The sequence below is a fragment of the Ranitomeya variabilis genome, chromosome 8, assembly GCF_051348905.1.
Source record: "Ranitomeya variabilis isolate aRanVar5 chromosome 8, aRanVar5.hap1, whole genome shotgun sequence".
Classification (NCBI taxonomy): domain Eukaryota; kingdom Metazoa; phylum Chordata; class Amphibia; order Anura; family Dendrobatidae; genus Ranitomeya; species Ranitomeya variabilis.
This window is the reverse complement of record NC_135239.1, coordinates 19545334-19559328: the sequence shown is the minus strand read 5'-3', so window position 1 is coordinate 19559328 and position 13995 is coordinate 19545334. Positions and strand designations below refer to the sequence as shown.

At 47.6% G+C, this 13995-nt stretch overlaps 2 protein-coding genes across 12 annotated transcripts in view; one reads left to right on the top strand and one right to left on the bottom strand.

Annotated features, from left to right (window-relative positions):
- DOCK7 (dedicator of cytokinesis 7) overlaps positions 1-13995 on the bottom strand; it is a 101493-nt gene that overhangs the window by 57366 nt on the left and 30132 nt on the right. The gene's annotated exons all lie outside the window — the stretch shown is intronic.
- ANGPTL3 (angiopoietin like 3) lies at positions 4055-13927 on the top strand. Its single transcript, XM_077278237.1, has 7 exons — positions 4055-4676; positions 5959-6069; positions 6411-6528; positions 7267-7386; positions 8864-8959; positions 11039-11305; positions 12383-13927. Exons 1-7 carry the CDS (start codon positions 4185-4187, stop codon positions 12559-12561), a joined length of 1383 nt encoding a protein of 460 aa, XP_077134352.1. The 5' UTR covers positions 4055-4184; the 3' UTR covers positions 12562-13927.

Below are 13995 nucleotides of genomic sequence, written 5' to 3'. Positions count from 1 at the left end.
TAAGCAGGCCTCACAGTCTCTCTCTCTGTGGTTGGGGTAAGCAGGCCTCACAGTCTCTCTCTCTCTCTGTGGTCGGGGTAAGCAGGCCTCACAGTCTCTCTCTCTCTCTCTCTCTCTCTGTGGTCGGGGTAAGCAGGCCTCACAGTCTCTCTCTCTCTCTGTGGTCGGGGTAAGCAGGCCTCACAGTCTCTCTCTCTCTTAGTGGTCGGGGTAAGCAGGCCTCACAGTCTCTCTCTCTGTGGTCGGGGTAAGCAGGCCTCACAGTCTCTCTCTCTCTCTCTGTGGTTGGGGTAAGCAGGCCTCACAGTCTCTCTCTCTCTCTGTGGTCGGGGTAAGCAGGCCTCACAGTCTCTCTCTCTCTCTCTCTGTGGTTGGGGTAAGCAGGCCTCACAGTCTCTCTCTCTCTCTGTGGTCGGGGTAAGCAGGCCTCACAGACTCTCTCTCTCTCTGTGGTCGGGGTAAGCAGGCCTCACAGTCTCTCTCTCTCTGTGGTCGGGGTAAGCAGGCCTCACAGTCTCTCTCTCTCTGTGGTTGGGGTAAGCAGGCCTCACAGTCTCTCTCTCTCTGTGGTTGGGGTAAGCAGGCCTCACAGTCTCTCTCTCTCACTGTGGTTGGGGTAAGCAGGCCTCACAGTCTCTCTCTCTCTCTGTGGTTGGGGTAAGCAGGCCTCACAGTCTCTCTCTCTCTCTGTGGTTGGGGTAAGCAGGCCTCTCAGTCTCTCTCTCTGTGGTTGGGGTAAGCAGGCCTCACAGTCTCTCTCTCTCTCTCTCTGTGGTCGGGGTAAGCAGGCCTCACAGTCTCTCTCTCTGGTCGGGGTAAGCAGGCCTCACAGTCTCTCTCTCTCTGTGTGGTCGGGGTAAGCAGGCCTCACAGTCTCTCTCTCTCTTTGTGGTCGGGGTAAGCAGGCCTCACAGTCTCTCTCTCTCTCTGTGGTTGGGGTAAGCAGGCCTCACAGTCTCTCTCTCTCTCTGTGGTTGGGGTAAGCAGGCCTCACAGTCTCTCTCTCTCTGTGGTTTGGGTAAGCAGGTCTCACAGTCTCTCTCTCTCTGTGGTCGGGGTAAGCAGGCCTCACAGTCTCTCTCTCTCTCTGTGGTCGGGGTAAGCAGTCCTCACAGTCTCTCTCTCTGTGGTCGGGGTAAGCAGTCCTCACAGTCTCTCTCTCTGTGGTCGGGGTAAGCAGGCCTCACAGTCTCTCTCTCTGTGGTCGGGGTACGCAGGCCTCACAGTCTCTCTCTCTGTGGTCGGGGTAAGCAGGCCTCACAGTCTCTCTCTCTGTGGTCGGGGTAAGCAGGCCTCACAGTCTCTCTCTTTGTGGTCGGGGTAAGCAGGCCTCACAGTCTCTCTCTCTCTTTGTGGTCAAGGTAAGCAGGCCTCAGTCTCTTTGTGGTCGGGGCAAGCAAGACTCGCAGGCTCTCTGTGGTCGGGGCAAGCTGGACTCACAGGCTCTCTTTGTGGTCGGGGCAAGCAGGACTCACAGGCTCTCTGTGGGCTGGGGAAGGACTCACAGGCTCTTTGCGGGCTGGGGAAGCAGGACTCACAATGGGCACCATTTAAAAACTACTTACATGAAAGAACTACCATAAGTCAAATAACAAAAATCCTTTATTGCCAGGCTCCATATTTCCATGCTGCCTTTATACACAAATCTTAACACAATTTAAAAACACCAAAGTAGTTTCCATGCAGATGTAATCTGTGCTCAGAGGTCAGAGCTTCCAAGAGATCAAAATAAGCGATTTCATAAAAGAAATGCTACCAGGGTTCATTACAGACAGAAGAACGGTAAGGTCGAGTCTTGTGAAAGGGGCACTTATCCTGAGAACAGCGGAGTCATAATTTCCTGGTCTTGTGATTGGAGACACGTTTGTATGTCATAGTGCTGGGCCAGGGGGGTAAGAAATTAGGTGAAAAGTCAACGAAGGCGTAAAAAAGAAAAAAAACTGCATCCAGCCGGTAATGGAGACCAGATGTGACGGATATCGCAATGGAAAAGCTAAATAAACAGCAAAGAGGAGACCGGATTTACATTATATCGTGCACCCAAATTTATGTTAAAAAAAATAAATGAGAAGAATTTTTAGCTCTTGGGTTTATTTCACTGTATAATTTTTGTAATATTTTTTTTTTTTCACAAAGTTCTATGACTCAAACAAAAGAAGAAAAATGGGGAAAAAAAAATGCAGAATGTTCCCCTTCTGTGTAACTGTGAAACCTGCGGCTGAGTCATTTTTCACTATATACGTAAAGGGTGCGGAGGTTACGGCACAGTTCTGCACCGACAAGTACAGAGAGAAGGGTGAGTAACTCTGTCCTCCACCAGGACAATCCCAGAGAATGCACGGGGAAATGAGGAGTCAGATCATTAATACATTGGGGCAATGATACTAAACATGGCTACAATATTACTAAAGGGGAAGACAATATTACCAGCAGCACTACATCATTATTACACTTTATTCACTTTTTTGCTGTTTTTTTGCAAAATGTTGCATTTGGATAAATCAAGGGGGAAAAGATCGCACCAACGGGATTCGATAAATGCCTTATCAGCAGATATTTTCACTTATCAGATGGCACTCTTTAATAGAGAAACTTCAAAAAAGAAAAAGATGATCTCAATGGGCATTTCCACAGCAGAAACACTACATAGTGGGAAAGCCCATTTGATTAAGCAAAGAGGAGGTAACGGGTCACCGGATCCAACAAGAGGAGGCAGCTGACCCAACGAGGGCAGGCAGAGAGCCAGGGGATCCAGCGAGGGCAGGGGGACAGCCGGCGGACCCGGCGAGGGCAGGGGGACAGCCGGGGAGAGCAGGGGACAGCCGGTGAGGGCAGGGGGACAGCCGGAGGACCCGGCGAGGGCAGGGGGACCCGGCGAGAGCAGGGGACAACCGGCGAGGGCAGGGGGACTGCCGGCGGCGAGGGCAGGGGGACAGCTGGCGGACCCGGCGAGAGTAGGGGACAACCGGCGAGGGCAGGGGGACAGCCGGAGGACCTGGTGAGGGCAGGGGGACAGCCGGAGGACCCCGCGAGAGCAGGGGACAGCCGACTAGGGCAGGGGGACAGCCGGAGGACCCAGCGAGGGCAGGGGGAGACCCGGCAAGAGCAGGGAACAGCCAGCGAGGGCAGGGGGACAGCCGGGGAGGGCAGGGGGACAGCTGGCGAGGGCACTGTGAGAGCCAGCAGAACCAGCGAGGACAGGTAGAGAGCTAGAGGACCAAGCAAGTGGAGGTAGAGAGTCGGTGGAACCAGTGAGACCAGGAGGAGAGCCAACGGATCCAGCGAGGGCAGGCACAGAGATAGTGGACCCAGCGAGGGCAAGTGCAGAGTGAGCAGACCCAGCGAGGGCAGGTGCAGAACCAGTGGACCCAGTAAGGGCAGGCAGAAAGCCAGCGGACCCAGCGACAGCAGGGGTGAGAGCCAGTGGACCTGGTGAGGGCAGGTAGAAAGATTCCAGACCCAGCGAAGGGAGGCATAGAGCCTGTGGACCCAGTGATGTTGGGGACTACCTGAGACGGAATGGGGGGGATCCAAACACAGCAGGGACAGGGCCACAAGTGGTAATAGAATCTTTTTTTTAATAAAAATCTCTGGCTGATATTAACAGCACATAATGCGCCAACGGTTTATAGAAGAGACATACAATCTCGGCAGAGTCCACGATGTTCACATCCATAACTACAGATCATTCAGTGCAATATTTATCACATCCACACAAAGTAAACATCCTGGATGTAAACTTGGTGCAATCGCGTAGCACAAGCTGTATCACTACCCAACATAACAATACCAAGAAAACAGCAAATTCCTTCAGAATATCCTTGGAAAAGAAGACAATAAGGGTGAGGTTTACATTGTAAAACAGCAGATTGTTTTCTGTGCAGGGAGTTTACGCCACATAAAGGTCAGGCTGTCCCTGCAGATACAGTGAAGATGATGATGGTGAATGTTTGTGCATTTGGGTTCTTATATGAATAATTTTTTTCCCTCCAGGCTGTTGTGTCAGCTCCACATTGCGGAAAGCAAAAAAAAAAAAAAAAAGTTGGGCAGAGGTTACATTAGTTCAAGCGTCTTGTTTAATTATCAACCAGTGCACTGTCTGTGCCTAATCTCCGCAGCGATATATATAGCCTAATAGTGAGGCAGGAAGGAGACACTCAGCAGCAGGATCCCCGGCAGCCAAGATGAAGGTCCTTCTCCTCCTCCTCCTGCCTCTGGTCTTCTCCGCGTCCATCGAGAAACTCGAGGACGGCCAGTTTGACTCGTTACCCGCAGAACCCAAATCTCGCTTCGCCATGCTGGACGACGTGAGGATCTTGGCCAACGGCCTCCTGCAGCTCGGCCACGGCCTGAAGGATTTTGTCCACAAGACCAAGGGGCAGATCAATGAGATTTTTCAGAAGCTCAACCTTTTTGACAAATCCTTTTACGACCTCTCGGAACAGACTAACGAGATCCGCGAGAAGGAAGAGGAGCTGAAGGAGAAGACGTCCAGGTTGCAAGAAAACAACGAGGAGCTGAAAAACCTGTCGAGTAAAATCTACTCCCAGATCGAGCATCTCCTGCAGGACAAGGTCCAACTTCAGGCCAAGATCGGCCGCCTGGAGGAGAAGCTCAATCAGATCACCGAGGGCCACCAAGAGTTCCAGGACCATAAAGAACTGGCCGCACTAAAGGTAAGAGATGATTGTACTAGGAAAGCGCTTAAAGGGCAACTCCTTACAATGTCAAAACAACGCGCAGCAGGAAATGTTAGGAGTTGTAGTTTCACAAACAGTGAAACTTGTAATTGAGGCTCATGGGTACCACAAAGGTAGCAGAGATCTCGAATTCCTCCTTATATTTCACTCCTGCAGCTAAGGGGCCACATCGCATTATGACTATCTCCGTGAACGATTCCTCGGATGCACAACCTATGCAAAACTTCACCATATGATTAGTGCATCCTGTGGGGTTTGGTTTTGTCTAATTGTTCATGTGCAGTGCACTTACATTGCATGGAGGAATTGCCTTTTAAGCAATTCTCAACTCAATGCAGGTCCTAAATAAACAGGGAAAGGTATAAATGTAGCATTGCTTATCTAGGTAGATTTGCCATTCAGGAGCCTGGAAAAGCTGGGTGATGAGCTCAGAGGGATTGTAATAGTGCATTTGTAGTAAAGACCTTTCCAGGTGTTCCATATTAGGGGGTCCGGGACCACCCATTTTCATTTGGCGCAAACCTTGTCAGCGTTGTGCCCAGACTTGCAGCCCGTACAGATGGTACCATGCCATCATTATATGCATAGGAAATACCTCGTGCGCCCAAATTATACCCCGTCAACCCGAATTATTCACTGCCCTGTGCCCGGCCTCAGGCTACATAGAAAACATGCCAAGGTGGAGTTTGTTAAATCAACTGCAGGGCAAGCTATTGCTCTCAGTTATCTGCCATATAAACCCATCACACAACACAAATCTCTTCTGTCCTGACAGTCGCTACAATGTATCAGTGCAGGTTACACATTGGTAATACAATGTATCAGGAAGATTGTCTATAGACTGAATACAACTGTGACAAACCCCCAGCTGTGAAAAGCAGTCTGACTTTTTACTTTGTGAATGTTTTCATTTGCGGAAAGCAAACAGAGATCTTGACTATGGCGATGAAAAAAAACCAAAAAAAGTTTAATAAAAAATTGCAAAACTTTCGTTTCTGCAATGAATTAAAGTTTTGGGGTTGATTTGTCGTCCGCCAATGCTCCACCTTATATAAAGGCTCCTTGGATTCCTGCAGGGAATGGGGTTTTCTCAGGAGCGTCGGCCTCTTCCATCCCAGGGATAGATGGCGCTTGCTCCTTATTGTCAGCGGTTATTTAGACAGGACGGGCAGTGATCTGCTGCTAAGGAGCAACTGACAGATGAGAATTTGCTATTTTACCAAAAAAATTGCTAAAAATAATAAAAAATTTATTTCAGCAATACGTGGAGCAGCAAGACACGAACATACGCCGCCTCCTGAAGGTGGTCGCAGACCAGAATGTGCAACTCGATTACCAGAACAGCCAAATTAAGGATCTTGAAGACAAGGTGAGAAATGTCATTGAAACACCGGGTTACATGGGCTTCCCCCTACAAGCATTGGCGCAGCTTTGAAAAAGTTAAGCAAACAGCGCCCCCCACAAATGCAGGTTGTATGTGGTATTGCATCCCAGCTTCAATTCGACAATGGAGCTGAGCTGCAGTACCAGACACAACCTGTAGACTACAGTGGTGGTGTTTTGGGAAGAAAATAGCAATGGTGCACTAATCTTATTCAGTTATTCAATACGGTTTTCAATCCAGCAAGCAGGATTCAGTATGAGAAGAGAGGCCACTTTCTGCTGTGGTGGATGGCGGCAGCAGATATTCACCATCATCCTCTCTTCCAGATCGGCAATGTCAGCGTTGTGGAGAGTAAGAAGAGCTCACCCAGAAGCAACAAACTCGATGACCCCCGCGCCTTCAATCCAAGCTCAAACTTAACAGTACAGATGCTGGATCCCAATGGTAAAGACATTGTAAAAGCTGCACATGACCACTAGGGGGGGCTCCTGTAAGAATAACTAGCACTGAGTGCAGGAAGGATCGGGGGGCTATGATCTCCCCAATACAGTCATTTCTGGTGCCACCTTAAAGGTTACTGTTTAGGTAGGAAAGTGCTTGCTGCCATAGAAAAAGTTTTATAAAGTTTCAAAGAAAAAAAAAACTTCCATTTTGCTCCATTTTTTTTTGCAGCCTGCAGTGCAAAGAATGATGGCATAGCTTCCAAGATGAAAACCTCCATTCTTTACACTGCAGGCTGAAAAAGAAATGGAGCAAAATGGAAGTTTATTTTTTTTCTTTGAAACTTTATAAAAAACTTTTCCTACTGCAGAAAACTCTGTAGCGTAATTTTCAGATTATATAGACACGGTACATATATATATTCAGGATATAAAATATTGGTTTAGTATTGAAAAAACTTGCATGGATATACACATCCTTAGACATAAATTTCCGCCTCCATACTTTACACTGCAGCCTACATTCATAGAGTGAAAAACAAAAACAATCATGACTGTATATTAGAAGAGTTGCCACTTATTGTTTTTTTCTAAGTTTTATGATAATTTTTTTTAAAGTTTTGCACTCCGTTAATAGTTCTGTCCCCCCCTCACTCCTGGGAAATAATTATTAAAGTATTAAAGTAATAATGTCACAGTCAGTCTTGTTCCTGTTGATAACCTCAAGATTTATCTCCCTCAGCTTCAGATCTGCCGCGGGACTGCAATGACATTTCCAATGATGGCGGGCGGCGGAGCGGCGTCTACACCATAAGACCCAACAACAGCGCAGAGTTCGGCGTCTACTGTGAATTCACCGCAGGTAACAACGGGCGCACGGAGATCATTATAGGGGCGAGATCTCCCTCCGCTCATCTCGGACTCCCATCACTGGCGGTGGACGGAACAGGGAGATTGTTTTACATATACACTATGGGCTCGATTCATCATTTGTGCTTTGTTTTACTTTTCAAGTCCCTTTCTTGTGGTTTTCATTGATTTTTTTTATGCCAATTTTTTTTTTTTTAAATGGTGCACGTAGTAGGTGAATTTCGGGCAAATTTTGTTTAAAAAAAAACAAAGCTCTATTTTGCAACTTTTTGTGACACAGAGTGTTTGGCTAAAACTTCAGACGTGCATAGAGTTACTTTACAAAGGGGATTGGAGTACATTTGAGCAAAAAAATGTGCAATTTAAAAAAATATATATATATTAAAAATTAACGAATCAAACAAAACTAGGTTTTTTAAAAAAAGGCACAAAATGAATGGCACAAATAAAAAAGGCTAAAACACAAACACGATTTAAAAAAAGGCGTAAATGCAATAATAAATTGGGCCCTATATGTGGTTCATTTTGTTCTCTTGACCAATCAGAAGTGCCAAGAGGGATCCTGTAGATGCACTTTGATGAACTACTTAAAGGGGTTGTCAAGTGGCGTAACTTGAACCATGTGGGTCCCAATGCGAAGTTTACAACAGGGCCCCCAACTATCATAGGTCTTAAAATGTAATATTCTTCTTATATGGGCCAAACAAACCTCTGTGGCCCCCTAACTCTAGGGCGATTGCTACCCCTGCACCTACAATATAGTTGCACCCATGGGGTTGTCCAATTTATAGACCATTTTCTATAAATCCCGGGATTCTGGGACCCTCATCTATTGGGCAGAGTGGAGAGCAGACAAAGTGTCTCTCAGGAGGATCCATCCTGTTTTACACTGGTATGTAAGGACACCGTGCAGTACTTTACATCTCCTTCAGGGGAGCTGCAGGGAAACTGAACCCTTCGCGCCCAATCAATCATTGCATTTCCATCAGACAATTTTTTGGCTTTGCGCAAACTTCATTAACTGCACGCGCAATTATGATTATTTGCGTGGAAAAATCGCCAGTGAGAACCACAAGTCAAAAAGGAAAAGTGACTAAAAAAAAAAAAATGATTGCTGGGGATCCAGTCCAGAATCCCTTTAACAAGGGGTGGACAATATGTACTATCCAATTAGAATACATCTCAGAGGAGCAAGTGTTAACTTACGCTCTATTCAGAAAACCCCCAAATCCTTCTGTAGTAATAGGGTATGTAGAAATGCAGGAGGGAAGGAGGGGGATGCAGATGCAGTTCCCTGCTTTATTTCTGTTCTGTAAGGGGGCTGCTGCCCAAGGCCCAGCAGGATAAGCACTGGTGCAGAGAGATTAAAAAAGACCCAAATCTGCAGATTGCACAGCACTTCTGGCTGCACGGCCCCCCAGCAGGAGTCCTGTCTCCGACAATAGTCCTAAGTCACTCTCGTCTTTCAGACACGGCGTGGACAGTGATCCAGAGGAGGACAGATGGATCCGTGGACTTTAATCAGACCTGGGAAGATTACACCAGAGGCTTCGGTGACCTCAGGGGTGAGTTCGTCTTGAAATGTCGCATCCCTCGAAAACCCTTAAAAAAAGGCTTAAACGATAAATCCGTCAGAAAGGGGCAGTGAGAACACATTACACATTCCGGGGAAAGTTGGGTGTCATCCAATAAGTGTCATCACTCGGCTCTCCCAGACTTCTGAGCGGCACAGCTGCCGGGGCCGCGGCTGTCAGGTGTAGAATAGGACGTCCCGAAACCTCCAGCACAGGAACTGCCATCATGGCTCATTCATTGCCTTCCACCCAGCTTTCCCTGAAACACAACTATGGAGGGCTAATATATGTCTATGGAACAGCCCACCTACCCACAGGGCAGATGACAAAGGTGGGACCACTGAGGATCTAACCGCTAGGACCCTCACTAATGACAACGCTGGGCTCAAAGTGTCTGCATGGAACAGTACTGAGCATGTGCGACCACTGCTGCACTCTCTGGTTCCACATGCTCATTATCACCCCATGCATTCACACGGGATGAAGGCCCCCTCGCTCTCGGGACAGCTGGGGCTGTCTAAGCAGCAATCATTCATTTACCATAGATTACACGGCTATTCAACAATTGCCATTATTGGTAAGACCCCTTGGGAATGATAGTAGGTGATCCCACGTGCAGACGGCACCGTGACGTTCACCTTTGGCACAAGCCAGAGGACTGAGGAAACCTCATCCCGTTACTGTACGGCCCTTCTTCCCCATTACTGTACGGCCCACCTTCCCCATTACTGTATATTCTGCCGTCCCCATTGCATCACGCCGACCCCATTACTGTATGGCCCGCAGTCCCCACTGCATCGCGTCGACGCCATTACTGTATGTCCCGCAGTCCCCATTACTGTACAGCCCACCGTCCCCATTGCATTGCGCTGACCCCATTACTGTATGTCCCGCAGTCCCCACTGCATCGCGTCGACCCCATCACTGTATATCCCGCTGTCCCCATTGCATCGCACTGACCCCATTACTCTATGTCCCGCCGTCCCCATTGCATCACGCCGTCCCCATTACTGTATGCCCCGTCGACCCCACTGCATCGCGCTGACCCGATCACCGTATATCCCGCTGTCCCCACTGCATCGCGTCGACCCCATTACTGTATGGCCCGCCGTCCCCATTGCATCGCGCTGACCCCATTACTGTACGGTCCGCCGTCCCCATTGCATCGCACTGACCCCATCACTGTATGTCCCGCCGTCCCCACTGCATCCCGCTGACCCCATTACTGTATGTCCCGCCGTCCCCACTGCATCACGCTGACCCCATTACTGTATGTCCCGCCGTCCCCACTGTATCACGCCATCACCACGCAGACACCATTTACGTCGGCAGACATCTCATTATCTAAAAGAGGCAATCAAGCTGAGAAGCCCATCGTCCAACCCTGGAGGGCCAATCACCGGGGGCCGCTGCCGCATCACACGACACTGCCTTTGTTTACACTGGTTAATAAATCACCGCACACAGACCCAAAACTAACAGAGCTGCACTCACTGGCACAACGCTGGGTCAAAACATGGACCAGGGGGCGACTACCGCCGCACGAGACCGCTATAAATACAGATAACAGGGTCAATAAAGGCAGAAAGCAGTGACCCAGTCTGTAATAATACGGTCAGAGAAAGTGACGCTTCGTGCAATTTTCTAAAATAAGTTAACTATTTATTACATGAAAAAAAGAGAGACTTGCAGAACCACTATATCCCTTTAAGATCCTTCAAGGGGGTTATTCATGGTAATGAAAAAGCTGCTCACAGCATAAAAATACTTGTAATGAAACAAGTTATGCTCAACACTTTACTTCCGACTGCTCCAGAGCTGTGACCCCGATGCTCCCGACTCCAGGCCTCTGGTATATACAGACACACACATCTAGGGGCAAGTGTGAGCTATTTCTTCATTTTACCTGTATTGCTGATGCGGTGTTCAGCTTTTTCATTACCATGGATGACCCCTTTAAATCTTAAAGGGATATACTGGTATCAACAAATGTTGCTTTTGACTGTGTGCAACTTTTCCATCATCTCGGACAGCCCCTTTAAGACATTTATGGTGTCCTCTCGTTTCCAGGTGAATTCTGGCTCGGCCTGCAGAAGATCTTCTCTCTGTCCCAGCAGGCGGACTACATCCTGCACATCGAGCTGCAGGACTGGAAGAATAACAATCGCTTTGTGGAGTATTTATTCTCACTGGGGAATGAGGACACAAGCTTCACCCTGCAACTGTCCCAGGTCCTGGGGAACGTGCCGGGTGCTCTGCCCGAATACACCCCGCTGCCCTTCTCTACCAGCGACCACCACTCCCAACATCTCAAGTGTCCTGCAGAAACGTCATCAGGTAATGCACAGAGTAGAGCGATGGGTAGTGCCCCTCGGCCAGCCTTATAGGGGTCATCCAGAGCCTCTCACTTCTGCATTGAGGGGCATCGGCGTCCACTAGGTCTTGTCCAGATCTCCTAGATTAATAGGCCTACCTATATCAGTCACCAAAGTGCCAAAACTCCCAATGAGGACGCAAGAGGTGCTGGAATATCCCTTTAAGAAATCTGTGCACAGACTTGGGAAAGATGCAGGAACAGGGGAGCAAATCCCTAATACTTGCACAAAGGTGCTTAATGCAGCACTTAAATGGTAACCCTCGACTGTCAAGCAGATGCATGGTCTAGCAGTGTCCTGGGAGAGCCAGTGCCGACACCTCTGGAATGGCGCTGACACCGGAGGGGAGTATTCCTGCCATTATTTTACTTGGGTGAAACAGTGATTGAGCAAGGTTTATCTAAGTAGGGGACAACCCTTTTAAAAGAGTTGTTCAGAACTTTGACAAGATCATCAATATCAGTCAGCAAGAGTTCGACCTCCCAGCAGAAAAGCAGATAAATCATTTGCAAGTTCCATTGCATCAGGAGGCAAATGGTGTAAGAGCTGGAACAGCACAGCTCCGGACACTGCATACAGGCCACTCCCAGGTACTGCAGTTCAGCTCCTATTGAAGTGAATGTGATCTGAGCTGCAGTCCTTGAGATCTGCCAATGCATGGTGTACGGAGCTGTGCTGTTCTGACTGGGTACACTGTAAACTTCACATGGTCATGACTCCAGCTATGAGCTGGACGGTAGTGGTGCCAAGTGTGGGACCAAATGGCATTTGCACGCCTAAAGGTCATTAATATCATACAGTCACTGAGGACTTCCACCGATCAGCTGTGCTCTATCTGATGGATTGGTCATCAATATGAAGAACCCCCATTTAAGGTCCTCAAGCTTTGAGACCATTTTTCTAAACTTTCCAACATAATAGCGGTTCCCAATATGTCCTGGAGCAAGAACTTACAAAATTTGCAATGAACCAAGAAACCTGCATTGCTCAAAGTTTTCACCTCCAAGGTTTGGGCTAAATATCTTCCCCTTTGTTGCAGGTGGATGGTGGAAAGCGTCCTGCGGAGGAACCAACCTGAACGCAAAGTACAGATCCAGGGTGAAAGGAGAGCGGCGGCGAGGACAAGGCTTGTCCTGGAAACCAGAGAAGGGGAGAATGTACTCGCTCAGGTCCACCAAGATCATGCTCTACCGCACAGAGATGGAAAATTTCGAGTAGGGGCAAAGGGATCCTCGACTGAGGGACAAGCCTCACATCAGTCAACAGATGCTTCATAGAGGACTTTCCGATACCGAAGGACTAACAGCGCTCCTCCGGGGACTGCAGAGATTCCATGTGGGGTGGAAGACGGGACTCGTATAAGCCGTAAACCCGCCTGTAAGAATAGTGCACTGCGATGTAGCCTGGGGGGTTCATAAAAACACAACAGGCCGCAGGGTACTGCACCATTAATAATGACTGATGAACAGTGGGGAGAAAGTTACTCTTAAAGGGGTATTCCCAGTATATAATGAAGGCGGACCAAACCATAGTAACAGCTACCTGGAAATAATTACTGTCTTTAGATGTAAATGTTACTTGGGGAGTGGGGTGTCCTGGCTCTTATTGAAGAGACGTAGCAGTGTATGGAGACTTATTCACAGGCAATGCTTTATGGGAAAAGGAATATGCTAATTACCCCAATCCTCTTTTATCTGGATGAAAGCAAATTTGCATAGAGTGAATATGGAGCAAAAGCTAGAATGTTACAATGTTTTTTATAAGCTTCTCTTTCAATTTTACGCAGACCTGTCACTTAATATGTTTTTTTCTACCTGGTGTAAATGCCGCTGTTCTCATGAATCCACCGATGTTTTTCTTTTCTTCCTGCGCCTCTCTGTTCCTGAGATATGGCCTCCTCTTCCCTGTATATAAATCTATTTGGCCATCTGGGTGTGGCCATCAAGATGACGCCCACAGAGAAGAGCGAAGAAGCACGCCCACTAGGATAAGAAGACTAGAAGAAAAGTCCATATCTCAGGAACGGAGAGGAGCAAAAACTAAAGAAACACATTGCCAGATTCAGGAAAACAGCGGCATTTGCACCAGGTGAAAAAAAAATTACAGATTTATGGCAAGTGACAGGTCTTCTTTAAAGGCTATAGTCAAGATGGCAATGGGATAGCAAAATTTATAGACCGATTAACAACAAGAATTTGGTGGATTCCTGACTTTTAAATCATTAAGAATGGGGGTCATATTGCTAATTTTAAGTCTTAACTGCAAAAAATCTCCAAAATGTGTAAATATTGGTGCCCAAAACTGTAAGAGAGACCTCTGTTTTCACTGTATTTATCTAGAGCCTCTTTTGGATCAGTAGTTAGACTGCCCCTTTAAGCAGTCGTGGGCTTATCACTAAGTCATATTGACTTCTGTACTGTAAGCTTATTATATTAATAGCCGCAACGTCTGTAGGTGTAGGACTGGATACACTGCTCATTTGGCTTCTTTACAGTTTTTTATATGTATTATGGACGTTTAGAGACGTGACATTATATTGCCAGAATTTTTAATATGTTTTGTAATAATAAAGATGTAGACTGCAGACTTCCCACAGAGTGGTGTTATTCTTCCTCTGGGATATTTATGGTATATCTACAGGAAATCCCATAC

What these genes read in the sequence shown, in the direction of transcription:
- ANGPTL3 (XM_077278237.1), top strand. Translation starts at nt 4,185, where the DNA reads ATGAAGGTCCTTCTCCTCCTCCTCCTGCCTCTGGTCTTCTCCGCGTCC. An exon ending in CTACTGTGAATTCACCGCAG is followed by an intron (nt 7,387 to 8,863) that starts GTAACAACGGGC and finishes CTCGTCTTTCAG; the next exon opens with ACACGGCGTGGACAGTGATC. An exon ending in AGGCTTCGGTGACCTCAGGG is followed by an intron (nt 8,960 to 11,038) that starts GTGAGTTCGTCT and finishes TCTCGTTTCCAG; the next exon opens with GTGAATTCTGGCTCGGCCTG.